General features: G+C 43.4%; 1 protein-coding gene across 1 annotated transcript; it reads left to right on the forward strand.

The window, feature by feature from the left end:
• Positions 1-7,765: 7,765 nt before the first annotated feature.
• Positions 7,766-14,389, forward strand: lrrc59 (leucine rich repeat containing 59). Its single transcript, XM_076264810.1, has 7 exons — positions 7,766-8,288; positions 8,538-8,597; positions 8,816-8,974; positions 9,474-9,578; positions 9,771-9,843; positions 10,829-11,020; positions 12,833-14,389. Exons 1-7 carry the CDS (start codon positions 8,187-8,189, stop codon positions 13,093-13,095), a joined length of 954 nt encoding a protein of 317 aa, XP_076120925.1. The 5' UTR covers positions 7,766-8,186; the 3' UTR covers positions 13,096-14,389.
• Positions 14,390-15,427: the final 1,038 nt, after the last annotated feature.

Here is a 15,427-nt window from a genome sequence, read left to right on the forward strand (position 1 = left end):
AATGACTTCTAGTGAATTTTGTGTGAACTAATGGACACATTGAGACTTAAAAAATGTGAAACTAACATTCAACAGATTCAAGGTATCTGACTGGCACTGCAATGTGTAAAATTATAGTGTTGGGTCTTTCAAGAGGCAATATCTGTTCATATCTGTTTAGCATGTACTTTAATTAAGCGTTTCTTATGGTTTGTATATTATAGTATTTGTTTATTTTCATTAGGCTATTGTTTGATATGACATTATTGTTTATTATTGCTATTCTCCTTCTTCCTCTTCCCTGATCTCATCTGTGTGACAAATATATAGAATATCTTACTATAATATACATAATATTATGATATATTTTACAGTATGGCCAGTCATCATGATACAAGGGTATTTTAGAAGGAATGCATCATCATCTTGACATAGGCGTTTCTAAATTATATTAATTTTGTAATTTAGCAAGATTATTCATAGGTTTCATCAGGTCCCTTTACACAGGTGCATAAAATCAAGCACCTAGATTATGAATGCAGACTGCATTGTGCTTGATTAACACACTTATGGAAAGGGCCCTTTCCTCTCAATATATCATTGTAATGTTTTTTTTTTTAGTTAATAATTAGTTAGGCAGCCAAAACAACATAACATGACTTATATTTATGTGGACTCTTGGATTATAAGATCTGTGGTGGTGGATAGGATATCAACAAGGTTTTAAGGTAGGCTAACAGTTAACATTCTTTTGTGCAACATATGACACTGAAAAGTTGACATGGGCAGATAACTGTTAAGGGGTTTTTCTGACATTTCAAAACAGTGTAGCCTAATTTATTAGCTACAAGACGAGGATCACTTTGTTTTGGGAGCTGGAATTTCTTATTCTGCAGTAGGCTTAGCTAGCCTATGAGAGTACTGAATTTGCCTTTTCCGCCGACGAACGAGGACATTTAACGTTAACATTAAGCATTTAGTGCTAGGGAGCTAGCCAAGTAGCCTAACGTTAGCCTGCCTAACTGACTGAAAGCTCTTAACGTGAAATCACCAACCTGAAACAACACTATCCGTCAGTTCACTGGGCGATGCTGTTGCTTGAACAGAGCTGGGTGGTCTTTTGAAAAACTTTCTAATATCCACAACGTTTCAACAACATGTACACAAAGTGTTTTATCACAGACTGTAAGTGACAGACTTCTGACAGAGGCTTTTTGGAACACCGAAGCCATTACGTAGCGTTGTCAAGGCAGCATTTTCACTGGATCTAAACAAATCAATCTAACCATTGAAATCACCATAGCGGATAGCCCAGAGACCTGGCATAGATCGTGTAGCAAGTCAAATTATTTTTCAATATTGGGCTTTGAAAATAACTAGGGATATATTTCCTCAGTAATAGAGCATTTTGTGACATTTATAGAGAAACCGAGGGGAAGTTATATTGGAAATAAGAATTGCCGGGAATTTAAAACACTAAAAAAAGATTCGGGGCTTTTGAAAAAAGATTCGGGGCTTAAGCCCCCTAAGCCACCCCCTAGCTCCGCCACTGATCCCGGCGCAGTGAGCTGCCTGCTTCAACGGCGGCGCTCGGGGAGCAGTGAGGGGTTAGGTGCCTTGCTCAAGGGCACTTCAGCCGCGGCCCACTGGTCGGGGCTACAAGTCCAGAGTGCTAACCAGTGGGCCACGGAGTAACTCCTCGTCAAGGTGAAAAGCAAATCCACAACAAAAGCTATGCTTTCACTTCTGAAATAACATATGTTCTGCACGCATAGCCTACTTTAAAATGCAATTAGGTCGCGAAGACAGTCCGAAACATTGCAAGCTCTGTATGGAGATATAGGCTAGCCTACCTGGGTCAGTCGGATCAGCCGTGCAGGCCGGTTACGTTATGTTGTTATGAGTGCGAGTCAGTCGAATCAGCCGGCTACGTTGTCATGAGTGGATCTTTAGAGGAGCGAGTAACTCCTCGTCAAGGTTAAAAGAAAATCCACAACAAAAGCCATGCTTTCACTTCTGAAATAACATATGTTCTGCACGCATAGCCTAATTTACAATGCAATTAGGTCGTGAAGACAGTCCGAAACATTGTAAGCTCTGTATTGCTTGAGTAGGCTAGCCTACCCGGGTCAGTCGGATCAGCCGGGTTACGTTATGTTGTTATGAGTGCGAGTCAGCCGAATCAGCCGGCTACGCTGTCATGAGTGGATCTGTAGACGAGCGAGTAGCCTAGTTTCTACTCGTGTCAAGGTGATAATAATAATAGGCCTAATGAGAATAGTAGTAGTAGTAGTAATAATAATAATTTATTCACTGCAGGGCATTTCTACGTTCCTGTTTCTATGTCTACATTGAAAGTCAATTGCTTAGGCTACACTAGATTAAGACAATAAATAAACAGTCTAGCTCAAACTGCTTTCTTTCCCGTGAGTGGGTGGAGGTTTTGATGCTATTATATACAATATATACAAATAATTAATTAGGCCTATTATAATATAGGCTACCCTCTATGTCAATAAGATCAATTAATTCAAATAGGTTTCTTTAGACTTACTTGACAACATGTTTTCAGGTATTGTTATAAAGCCCTTCCCCCTTCTCTTTTGTAATATATCCTGCTGTTTGACCCTCTGCCCTGTGGCTGCACGGAAAGCTACATGAGTGAAGTTGCCGCGGTAATGTACTTGACCGGCCCCCTTGATCCCTTACCCCAGTTACAGGCTTATCTGATTGGGAGGTAAGGGGGTAGTCCCCATCCCCCACCTATTGTCCCCAACCCCCAAGTCCAAAAACACCTCAAAGAGAAGTGACAAGAAAAGTGAGAGTGGTGTCAAGACAATTTCCTTGCGATTTAGCAATACTGACTCAAGTGACTCGTTCAACCCGGATCAATTTAGTGAGTGACTCAGAATAACCTAAATCCTTAAAAAGAATCGAGTTTGACAGGCCTAATGGGAGGGCACTGAGTCAAATTGAACGATTTTTCAGTTGGTCCCCCCAGTACTGCGCAGACTCGCACTTAACTTTGTGACGTTAGCCATCAAACTGAATCTTGTAACTCATATGATAGATACACAAAAATTCTTCTCACACTTCCTTCGCCTTCAAAGTCATCAAAGTTAAAAATGTATTTATGTATTATTATTAATATCATCCTCACAAGTGATATCAAGTCGTGTTAATGTTGAAACTACCACACATGATCATCTTCAACAGTCATGGTAAAACAAAACAAAAAAGTTATAGCCTTGAAGTTATCTACTTTCCACTTTTCTGACCTACGGTCAATCCATCGAAAACCTCTGAAATGATTATCGTTAGACTACCTAACGGTAAAACTACCATTTTTCATTAGGTTTACTTGCCTCTATGCTTTACCTTAACATACAATGCTATTGTAGGCTCCCTTCGGTGCGTTAGCTTCCCTTCAACCGGACATGCTAAACATTCTTCTTACGGGAACCTAACGTTACGTACGAGGTAGTCGAGTCTTGTTTTGCCTTTTATTGTTTATGTAGATAACACAGAAGCTACAATATCGGCACAGGATATATGCTATTTGAAGTTATGGTATTTCAAAAAAATCCTAAAATGAATGGGCTTCTATGGGGGTTAGCAGAGAAGTGGTCCCTCCAGCCACCATTGATTCTTCTACTTCCGGGAATTCACCTGCCACCTTGTGGGATTTGCCCATTTTATGGCGGGAGTTTCGAATTGTGAGATTTGCATACATGGGTTTCCCGTTTACCAACAAAACTAGATGCGCGCGCAGCCGTGGGGCAGAAGACGCTTGGTGGCCGTCCACAACGTTATAAACTTAACCTAAATAGTCGGCTGCTGTTAGCTACAATCGGATTGTTTTGTATACCCCTGTTGTCTCAATGATAATAACATCTCATTTCAGACTATATTTCAAAGTTTGCCGTTCATTTCCATTATTAATATAACATCGTATTTTGTCATTTTTGGCTAAGACATGCATTCCGTTAGGGATATTGAACATATTTAACATTCTCTAACCACCGTGATTTCTAATTGGTGCAGTTTTCAGCACAAAAACTCATTTTATTCTTGTGCTCTTTTGCATTGCTCTATGCTGTTCAATGGTGCTTTCTGCCTCTTGGTTGCGCACGCACGTGTCCGTGACGTTGCATAGAAATCCATGTATTGGAAGGAGGTGTCGATGGGGTTTTGAAGTTCTCTGTATGTCCATTTCACCCACTGAACTATCGTTATTCATCTATGACAAGGTAAACTCGGTTTTGCATTCTATGATCCCTTTAATCAAAATTTTATACATGTATCCGGTCAGACTCTTTTTTTTTTTTTTTTTTTTGCATGCCCAAATTTCCGTCAATGATTCCCGGGACACTGAAAGACCGGGGTACACGAAACTTGGTGGGCATGTAACCCCACATGGATAGCATGGAACCATCGTTTTTCGTTTTGATCTGTAGCCCCCCCGCTGGACCGGACCCCCCGAAAGGAGGGTAGGGCAGACACAGTTTTCTGTGAATATCTCGAAAACCGTAGGGTTTAGGAGGACCATTTTTTTTGTATGTTGATCTCAAGGGGCCATGTCAACCCATTCCATAACCACTCATTTCATGTATAGCGCCACCTAGTTAAACACAAAAAAGTAAAAATGAGGTGTTGTAATTGAAGGTATCTGTGACCTAACATAGTCAAAACTGCACGAAATTGGAAGTGTAGGATCATTATGACACCCTCTGTATGCACGCCAAGTTTTGTGGAATTCCGTTCATGGGGGGCCACACAATAAATTAATTTATGTTACTATACCCCAACTGGCCTGTAGGTGGCCGGAGACAGTTTTCTGTGAATATCTCGAGAACCGTAGGGCCTAGGAGGTCCACCTTTTTTATGTATGTTGGTCTTAAGGGGGTATGTGAACCCATCCCATTACCACTTATTTCATCTATAGCGCCACCTAGTTAAAAATTAAAAAGCAAAAAATTAGGTGTTTTCATCACAATATCTCTGGCTGACAAGGTCAAAACTGCACGAAATTAAAAGTGTAGGATCATTATGACACCCTCCGAATGCATGCCAAGTTTTGTGTACTTTCGTTCATGGGGGGCCTTACAATAAAATAATTTATGTGTATTTTAGTGACGTACACCAACAAGGATTCCCGGGACACTGAAAGACCGGTGTACACAAAACTTGGTGGGCATGTACCCCCACATGGATAGCATGGAACCGTCATTTTTCGTTTTGATCTGTAGCCCCCACGCTGAACTGGACCCCCCGAAAGGAGGGTAGGGCAGACACAGTTCTCTGTGAATATCTTGAGAACTGTAGGGCCTAGGATGACCATTTTTTTCCGTATGTTTGCCTCCAGGGGTCATGTTAACCCATTTCATGTGCACACATGTGCACAAACAGATACACACACACACACACACATACATTCACAGTAATCATACGTATGACACATACTCACACAGTAGACATATGTACGCTTGCATGCACAGGCACATACGCAGGCACACACACAAGCACGCACACACACACACACACACACACATACACACATAACATACACGTGTACATGCACACATGCACACAATTCAAGAATTTCTCAGAATTATGAACAGGCAAGATGGAGGTGGGGTTGTATAAAATGAATTTTACATGTGAAATCTATGAACTAATCATGTTTTGGTACTTGTTGTCTAGCAGATACCAGTGAGAATTGAGTGTGGATAATGCAATTTAGTGAGACAGTTAGAATCATATAGGCCTTTCAGCGTGATTTCTTTTTGTGGAAAAAATGTGCTGGACTGGGCGGCGGTCATATATTGTACCGCTCTGCGGTACATCTAGTTTTCTTTATAACTGAACCACTTGTTCATGTTATAAAGGCATTGCCTATAGTGGCAACTGGGCGATACGCGGGATAAGCCTTTGAGGTGTCCCATTATACGGAATTGGTGGTTGGGGAGTTATTTTTGCCTCCGCCCGACCATTAGGCTAATGCAAAAATACAGATCCAAAATACAGGTGAAGCTATAAAGGCAGTCACACATGCACTTCAGTGTACGCACATACTATGCGGTGCACACCTCTAAAGGACATATACATATCCTGCTGTTGCACAGTCCAGGCTGCAGGAGAGCACAGCAGAGAACAAACAGGCCTGCCTCAAAACGTTATCGTTTTGTCTGGTTATGCTAGGTTGTAACTGTGGATGTGGTTGCTAGGCTGTTGCTAGGGTATTTGGCATGGTTGCTAGGCTACTTGGCAATCACGGTGGGGATTGATATGGTAGTGGACCATGATGGTCATAGAAGAAGTGAAGGAGCAGTACCCCCCCCCCCCTCCCCAAATATGGTGGGGTAATTCACACTATGGGGTAGTGTCAAGCAGTGAAGAGGTAGCCTTCTGCAGGTAGCAATGTTCACGTCACCTGAGTATGACAGAAGACGGGCCCTGCGTGCTCTGTTAGCCTATGGGATTTCTGTCCTCCCAAACTGTGTTAAAATGTTGCATTTTAACAGGCAGAATTTCTAAATGTTCTCTTGGATACTATGCGGCGCACACCTGTAAAGGACATATATCCTGCTATTGGACAGTCCAGGCTGCAGGAGAGCACAGCAGAGAACAAAGAGGCCTGCCTCAAAACATTATTGGCCAACCGGGAAGTCTCTTGCTTTACAGTGATTGGGGGAACACCAATGATGGTGATCAGAGGTGGGGATGTACAGATTGTGCAGGCTAACTAGTCAGTCTAAGCACAAACTTAGCTGAGATAGAGTGGAGGAAAGGTGCTCATGATTATGCTGACTTCCTTTCCCCCAGCAGGAAAGAGGACGTCTGTGGTGAGCAAGTGTGTCTGTGGAGAGGGCGGGGTCCGGTAGAACCCAACAGAACCCAGCGCTGGAGCACGGGCGAGCCTGGTACCAGAACACTGTGGTCCGGCCCATAAACACCGCCTTCTTCCTCCTCTACCTGCTCTCCATCTCCGTCTTCTTACTCTGTCTCTTCCTGGACCGGGTCTACTGGTAGACAACAAACATGAACACAGTCAACAATGTTGAGCAGCTCTCCAGAGCTATGTAGGCTATTGTTATTATTATTATTGCCATTGGTATTGGTATTGATATTAACTATTATAATCAAACTTATCTTATGGATTATGAATTGTATTTGTATGCTGATAGACAGTCTAAGTCACAGTACTGGTTCCAACCAACACTCTGTGCATGCTTGGGGGTGGGTGTTGTTGTGAGGTTGTTGATAAGTGTCATAGTTTTGTCCTATTAATAACACAGATTGTGGGATCAATGTGAGGGCCTAGTGAGATGTATGAATTTTAATGAGTTACATTTACTCATATGGTGAAAATAAAAAGTACAAATACACTTTATTTATTTATTGACTGATCTTTTGAACTTTCAATTCCACGGATGTTCGCTGTAAACTTTGGGACGCAAGGCTTTAGGAAAAACTCATTCAATTATTATTACATTTTTTTTATTGGTAATTCAAGTACAATAAGATGGGTCAAAACAATCCATGAGGAATCCATCTATGTACAGGATCAGGCGTAATTTAAAAGGAGGAAGTAAAGAGAAAAAAAAAATAATCAAAACAGAAAAAAAACAAAATACAACAGAAAAAAACATAACTAGGGCTTAGTCACTTACAACAGCAGGGTTATCCTCCAGCCGCTAGGTGGCGAAGTATCAGCGCAACATCCATCTCCAACGATGCCAACTGGATAACCCCTACTGACTGCGATTCAATGAATGACGTGGATATTGGGCTTTGCAATGTCCGTGTAGTAGCGACTCTGTGATTCAGCTTCTAGTATTTTTACGCTAATAACTATTATTTAGGTCATCGGTCTCACCAGTAAGCTGCGGACAGTGAAGGAGGTAGCCTAGGCAATCGCAACATACATTTAGCTCAACTAGAATTTGCCACCAGAAACTCTAAATAAGAAGCTAGGAGCTGTATGCGTGTTTTTCGTAGCTAGCGACAGCTAGAGTAACTAACTAGCTAGCAGCCTACTGCAATCTTGGTTTCAAAATTTATTTTCATAGCCGACCTGAACAATGCTCAGACTTTTGTGGATTGACAGTCTTTACATCTGATCGCACTTCACATTTCTAACTTACTTAACATCAGAGCTTTACGAACTATTCAGAAGGTGACGCTGACTACTGCAACTTCACAAAATGAGAGCGAAAGCAAAGTTTGAAAATATTCGGGACAAAATTGATGGCAATGAGGTAGACCTCAGTCTTTGCAACCTCACGGATGTCCCCGTCAGAGAGCTGGTGAGTATGTATTGTGTATTTTGTGTAAGCGAGCCTCTGATCTGATTAAAAGAAACAGTCTTGTGGAAGTTGCCGCTAGTTAGAACTGTTTTGATGAGTAACAGATACAGTAACAGATTTGATTAGAGTTACATCGGATCTCTACTTCTTGTGTGTGTGCGTGTGCGTGTGTGTGTGCGTCAGTCAGCAGTTCTGTTCACTTATTGTGTATTGACAGTAAATGTGTGCTCTTGCTTTAATGTCACACAGGCGGCTTATCCCAAAGCCACAAAACTGGATCTCTCCTGCAACAATCTGATCACACTCCCAGTGAGTAGGCCTCCACTGCCTTCCTTTAATGTACATTGCCGTTTTTATGCAGAATTCCCTCTTGTTCTACCTAGCCCTGTGTGTGTGTGTGTGTGTGTGTGTGTGTGTGTGTGTGTGTGTGTGTGTGTGTGTGTGTGTGTGTAAACCCTATTTCTAGACTGTAGAGTGCCCTGGTTGTGTGTCTGTGTGGTGACGTTGTCTCTTATCTGTTCCCCCAGCCCGAGTTCTGTGGTCTGACTCATCTGGTGCGGATTGACCTAAGTAAGAACCAGCTGACGAGCCTCCCTGAAGACCTTGGCCTCCTCAGTAGCCTGAACCACCTGGACCTCTTCCAGAACAAACTACAGACACTGCCTGTCAGCTTCTCACAGCTCAGGGTGAGACACACACAAACACACACATACAACAGAACCCTCCCTGTGATGATCTAACAGAATACAGAAACAAAGGAACCCTGCTCTACTAGAACATAAACACACTCCTGATAATGACCTTCTCGTGCAGAGAGAGCGAGGTAACCTCCTGGTAGTGGTTTACCTGAACACACAAACAGTGTTCATAGCCCTGTTCTCTGTCACCTACTATAGAATACAAGAACAGATGAATGCTTCTGATAATGACCTCCACACACACACACTCACATGCACTTGAAGATGTATACAATCACTCATACACACATGTGCGCGTTCAACACACAGTCTTGCATATGTGTTCATGTAAGTGAGCACATACATAAACACACACGCTGATGCATAGGATAAACACACGTCTAATCATTGACTGGGATCATTATTCCTCCTGTGTGTGTGTGTGTGTGTGTGTGTGTGTGTGTGTGTGTGTGTGTGTGTGTGTGTGTGTGTGTGTGTGTGTGTTTAGAGTCTGAAATGGCTGGACCTAAAGGATAACCCTCTTGAGGCAACTCTGGCCAAAGCTGCTGGTGACTGTCTGGATGACAAGCAGTGCAGGCAATGTGCTGTCAAGGTGAGTAACACACACACACACACACACACACACACACATACAGTACAGAGGCAGACACACAAGTATATTCTCATAATGTTGTATTTATGAGGAACCTGAGTATCACTGAGTCCTTTTCATCAGTAATCAGTAATCTATGTGTGTGTGTGTGTGTGTGTGTGTGTGTGTGTGTGTGTGTGTGTGTGTGTGTAGGTACTGCAGCACATGAGGGTCCTTCAGGAGGAGGCGGATAGGTTGAGAGAGAAGCATCTGCTCAGACAGAGAGGTGAGTAGTATCTCCAATCTCAGCCACTAGAGGGCACCAGCACAATGAGTTTAATGTGGGTTCTTGTTATTGTGTGTAATGTGTCTTGTTGTTTCATGTTGTTATTAATGTGTGTTATTGTTAGTGTGTGTAATGTGTGTTATTGTTAGTGTGTGTAATGTGTGTTGTTGTTTCATGTTGTTATTGTGTGTAATGTGTGTTATTGTTAGTGTGTGTAATGTGCGTTGTTGTTTCATGTTATTGTGTGTAATGTGTGTTATTGTTAGTATGTGTTATTTGTAAGTATGTGTGTTACAGAGAGGTTACACCGGGCGCGTAACTGAAGCGGTCCGTTCGCGTTTAATTAGCTTCCACTATAATCAGTAGAACTGGCTACACCAGACGTGATAGTGGTGATATGTTAGAAAAAAATTAGACCAGTCTTCTGAAAACAATTTTTACGCTACGTGATCGGAGCGCTTCAGTTGCACACTTGATTTAGCTTCCCTGTTAATGTGTGTGTGTGTGTTATTGTTAGTGTGTGTGTTATTGTTAGTGTAGTTGTTGTGTGTAATATGTGTTGTTGTGTGTAATATGTATTATTGTGTGTTATTGTTAGTGTGTGTGTGTGTGTGTGTGTGTAATATGTGTTGTTGTGTGTAATATGTGTTATTGTGTGTTATTGTTAGTGTGTGTGTGTGTGTGTGTGTGTAATATGTGTTGCTGTGTGTAATATGTGTTATTGTTAGTGTGTGTGTGTGTGTGTGTGTGTGTGTGTGTAATATGTGTTGCTGTGTGTAATATGTGTTATTGTGTGTTATTGTTTGTGTGTGTGTGTGTGTGTGTGTGTGTGTGTGTAATATGTGTTGCTGTGTGTAATATGTGTTCTTGTGTGTAACGTGTGTAATATGTGTTGCTGTGTGTAACGTGTGTTCTTGTGTGTAACGTGTGTTCTTGTGTGTAACGTGTGTTGTTGTGTGTAACGTGTGCTCCTGCTGTTGTCCAGAGCTGGAGCTGAAGCGCGAGGCCAAGCAGAGGGAGCGGGAGGCGAAGGAGAAGGAGGTGCGGAAGCGAGAGAAGGCGGAGGAGAAGGAGAGGAAGAGGAAGGAGTACGAGGCCCAGCAGGCCGCTCTGGCCGCCCAGGAGCAGCAGAAGAAGAAGAGGGAGGAGAAGAAGAAGCGAGCCGCAGCCGCCGCAGGTGAGTTGGCGGGGTGGGGTGGACACACCTGGGGGGGAGAACACACCTGAGGGGCTCCAGGAGTCAGGCAGAGCCAGACGTGTATGTGGAAAATCATGCAGGGTGCTAGTCAGGGGCAGAAAGGCCTTAATGTCCCAGTCGATGTAAAATTCATGGGATAAATTGATATAACATCATTGCAGGTCACAGGGATTTTGACTAACCAGGGGGGTATTCCAAGTTCGTGGTTTATCGGTAAACCTCCTACAACCAGGGCCCTATGGCATTGTTTTGTTAGGATAATGAAGCCATACAGCTCTTCTATTGGGAGGTTTACCACTTTCTATGAGTTAACTTACCCAGGTTTGTTACTAAACCACATACTTGGAATACCCCCCAGGGCAGGGCTCTACACTAACATTTTTTTCCAGGAGCACTTGTGCGCCCAAGTTAAAAAATTTAGGAGCACAGACAAAAATTTGGGCGCACAGTCAGTTCTGTACTTAACTTACACATAATCTAACATTACACTGCAGCTAACAGTTAAATATGCCAGTGCACCAATTGCGAATATTAAGAATGACTGACAACATTTAGGCTACAGGAAACAGGATTTTAAAGATCAGTGCCTACTTTATTTTCAGTCTGTTCTATTTTCCTACATTTTGTTAATGTAAAATAATATAATACATTGCCATATTTGCATTTAGCCTGTATATCAAGTATCCTGCCAAATGTAGGCTAATTCATTTATTTGTGAATCCCTCTGTAGCTAAACCAAATATGCCCATGGTGACCTATCTGACTACATACTGCCTAATACTACAACTAAAACAGTCCATTTTCTCTTCCACAAAACCCAACATAGGCTATCAAGGATATATATTTTTTTATCCTTTTATTTTTTATTTGAAATATCTGCATTGATGGGGGCAGTAGGCAAACGCCTACTTTCAAGGCAAGGCCTACTTTCGTTTTGCACTTCAGCTTGTATTCGGTGTAAACAAACAAGCATGCTTGGAAGCCTGGAGTTGTCAGTAGCGTTCTGCCTTTGAATAAAATGGGAGTATTACGGGAGGCTACTTTTGTGCCTGTTCGCTACAGCTATATTTTGCATATTGCAGCCAATACGTCAACTGGGCTAAAAGGCATGTTAGGTTACCTTTCCTTCTCTCACTGCATTCTCAGAATCTCATCATGTTCCTCCTATATCCAAAGAATTCGGTGGATAGAAGAACTAATTTCTTCAATCTTTGCATCTTGGCTGGCTAGTCTAACTTTCCGCTTTTTCTGCGCGCTCTTGGATTTGATAGAAGCGACTACTAGCGAGTCACATTTGCTGCATTCGCGACGTGATTCTATGGTTTGCACCAGTAATGTTTCTCGATGTTGCGGTGTATTTTGTAGACAAACATTGACATGGTTGGAAGTCATTCGCACCAGTGCGCCTAAATATTTTTTTGCACTCACACGCCATCATTTTTAATGCGAGTGAAATGGGCGCACTGTAGAGCCCTGCCCCAGGGAAATATATTTGGAACACTACAGCATCCTGCATTTAATGTTAGCTTAACATGGCCCCAGTTGTGGCTTCTGCACTGTACGCCGGCGATCCGGGTTCGATTCCCGCCCCGTGGTCCTTTCTGGATCCCACCCCGACTCTCTCTCCCACTCACTTCCTGTCATTCTCCACTGTCCTATCAAATTAAAGGCATAAAAAGCCCAAAAAATATTAAGCTGAAGATACAAATAAATATGAAATATGAGTCATATGAAGTCCAGTGTGCTCTGCCCAGCATTGACATATGCTTCCTGTCCTGTTTTGATTGACAGATAAGAAGAAGGTGGAGTCTGTGGTGGTGGTGCGTTCTCGTTGGTCAGTGTCGTCCATGCTGTTCCGGTTCCTGCTCCTGCTGCTGCTGGGAGTGGGCAGCTCGGTGGCGGTGTGCCACCTGACCGCGCTCCGCGACGAGGAGGTGTGCGCGCCGCTCCGGATGCTCCTGCAGGGGGCGCTACAGTGGGCTGAGGGCCAGGAGCTACTGCAGCCCATCCTACAGAAAATCTCGGCCCTCACTGCCTCCAGCCCAGCCCTCTGACCGCATCCCCCGACATCCACCACACACCCACTGGGCTCAGAGAGTAGCCAGCCCCTCTTCCTCCTCAATCTAATAAGGTACTTGTGTGGGTATCATCCGTATCAGGTTATCATCCGGCACAGATGATACCCACACTTGCATGCTGCTCAGACAAACCCCAACATTTAAAAGTTGGGTGGTGTTGGTTGCAGTCTAGAATGTTCTGATGATCAACTGATGAACAGCAACCAAATCCAAACAAACACCAAACAGTTGGGTCAGTGTGCGCAGTCAGTCTGATGGTGTGTGTTGGTGTTTGTTAGATGGAGTTGTCCAAGTTTGACATGTCCAAAAGGCAGTCTTGTCAATCACTGTCTGGTCAGAGTGGACATAGCAGTAGGTGTTCTGAACGTTCAAAAGACCGCTACCAACAACTTCCAACTTTAGAATGTTTGGGGTTCGTTGTCTGAGTAGTTGCCAAGCACCTTAACACCCCCCTGTGACATCAACAGCATCTCTCTGCAGCCATGCCCTCCCTATGCTCACCCATCTCCGAGAGACCAGCAAACCCCTCCTCCAGCCTTTGGCCCCAGCTAGTGACATCACATCCTGTCAGTCATACGCATTTCAACATGCCCTCGCCATAGGACATCCCAAGCCTCTGATCCCTCCCTCCGGCTGTCACTCAAAGGGCTCAGTCTGAGCCTGGCTAATCAGATTGGGGGCTTGGCTCAGTGGACGTGGCAAATTCTAGAAAGGTGTGGTTGTCAGGGAAGGAGGTGTTGCCATCAGCATAAATTCCTATGGAATTGTCTCTGCTGGTTCTTCCTCGTTCTGGTTTTAACCAATCATAGTGGACTTTTGCTGACACACGCTTCCAGCTTAGCAGTCTCAGGGGGCCAAGCCCTGCTGCCACTTCTGAAGTGCCACTATCAGTAACTGCCAATCAGAAACATTGCCGCCCAGTCACGTACCAAGGTCAACTGTCCGTGGCTGTGACTGCTACTGCTGCTTCTGCCTTTAACTGTGCTAAAAGTCCTCAGGGCGGTCCTACATCTCACGCTGATGTGTGTGTCTGTGTCTGTGTGTGTGTCTGTGTCTGTCTTGCCTGTAACTGTGCTAACAGTCCTCAGGGCTGTCTCACATCTCACGTTAATGAGTGTGTGTGTGCGCGCGCGCATGCATGCCTGTAACTGGTATCAGTCTTAACTTCAGTCTGATATGCTATACTATTAAGTGTGTGTGTGTGTGTGTGTGTGTGTGTGTCAGTCAAACTGACTGGGGACTGCAGCTTGAGTAAAAAGGTGAACTTGCACTTGTGTCTGAATGTTTCATTTTTACATGAACACACATGCTCGTTATGAATCAGTGCTCAATAAATGCCTGACAGAATGGGAACTTTCTAGAAAGAGCCAAAGTTTGTGTTCTGTTGTTGACATTTAAGACTATATGACATCAGGGGCCTATTGCACAAAACTAGGATAAGGGATTAAGCCGGGATATCTTGGTTATCCTGGCTCAATTTATCTGTGATCCAGTTGCACAAAAGCGGGATAGGGGGTAGCAGGATATGTTATGGTATAAGGTACCATGGCGATTTATTCTGTGGAGCTAGCCTGCTTCAGACCAGGCTAAGTTCCAGGATCTATTCAATCTCATCCCTTATCTCAATCAGCAGTCACCACAAACGGATACCAATAGTTATTCCACTGCCCACTACACATTGTTATCACGTATACTTAGACCCACTGTCAATATTTAAACGTTTGTGATCATTAATTAACTTAAATTACATACTCACCATTCCCGACCTGTCATGCGACAATGTGACGTCACGGGAGTTGCCTAACCATTTTGCACATGGTGGTCGCGGCACTAGTTGCAATATTCTCCTAAACAGAGGTGTTGCTGTTGTATAAAGGCTATCGCTACCTACTTCACACCGTAGAAGAAGCAATGAAGCCGCTCTAGTTGCCATGGTGAATCTGTGATCGGTGGCGGGGTCTATTTGAGGGAGCCATGAGCGCGCACTTATCCAGGATAGGTTTCACCTGGCTTGATGAATCCGTGTCTGCTCATCCTGGCTTGCTCGTTGTGCAACCAATTAAACCTGTACGCTCTTGTTTTGGATTCATTGACCGCAGCTCAGTAACTTATCCCGGATGTCTTAATTCTGCTTTTGTGCAATAGGCCCCAGATTATTTATATGAATGATATTAGTCAGGGTTCCCATGGGTCCTCTCAGAATCTTTGAAACTAGGAACAAGGCTTTGAAAATAGACATAAATAAGCATGGGTTATTGGAAATGCTTGAGTTTATATATTTTGTGCTGCAAAAGGCCACATACTGTAC

This window comes from Alosa pseudoharengus, unplaced genomic scaffold (assembly GCF_046254945.1).
Source record: "Alosa pseudoharengus isolate Yale_2024_CS ecotype anadromous, Long Island Sound unplaced genomic scaffold, YU_APseudo_1.1 YU_APseudo_1.1_scf_4, whole genome shotgun sequence".
Lineage (NCBI taxonomy): Eukaryota > Metazoa > Chordata > Actinopteri > Clupeiformes > Clupeidae > Alosa > Alosa pseudoharengus.

What these genes read in the sequence shown, in the direction of transcription:
- lrrc59 (XM_076264810.1), top strand. Translation starts at nt 8,187, where the DNA reads ATGAGAGCGAAAGCAAAGTTTGAAAATATTCGGGACAAAATTGATGGC. An exon ending in GCATCTGCTCAGACAGAGAG is followed by an intron (nt 9,844 to 10,828) that starts GTGAGTAGTATC and finishes GCTGTTGTCCAG; the next exon opens with AGCTGGAGCTGAAGCGCGAG. An exon ending in GCGAGCCGCAGCCGCCGCAG is followed by an intron (nt 11,021 to 12,832) that starts GTGAGTTGGCGG and finishes TTTGATTGACAG; the next exon opens with ATAAGAAGAAGGTGGAGTCT.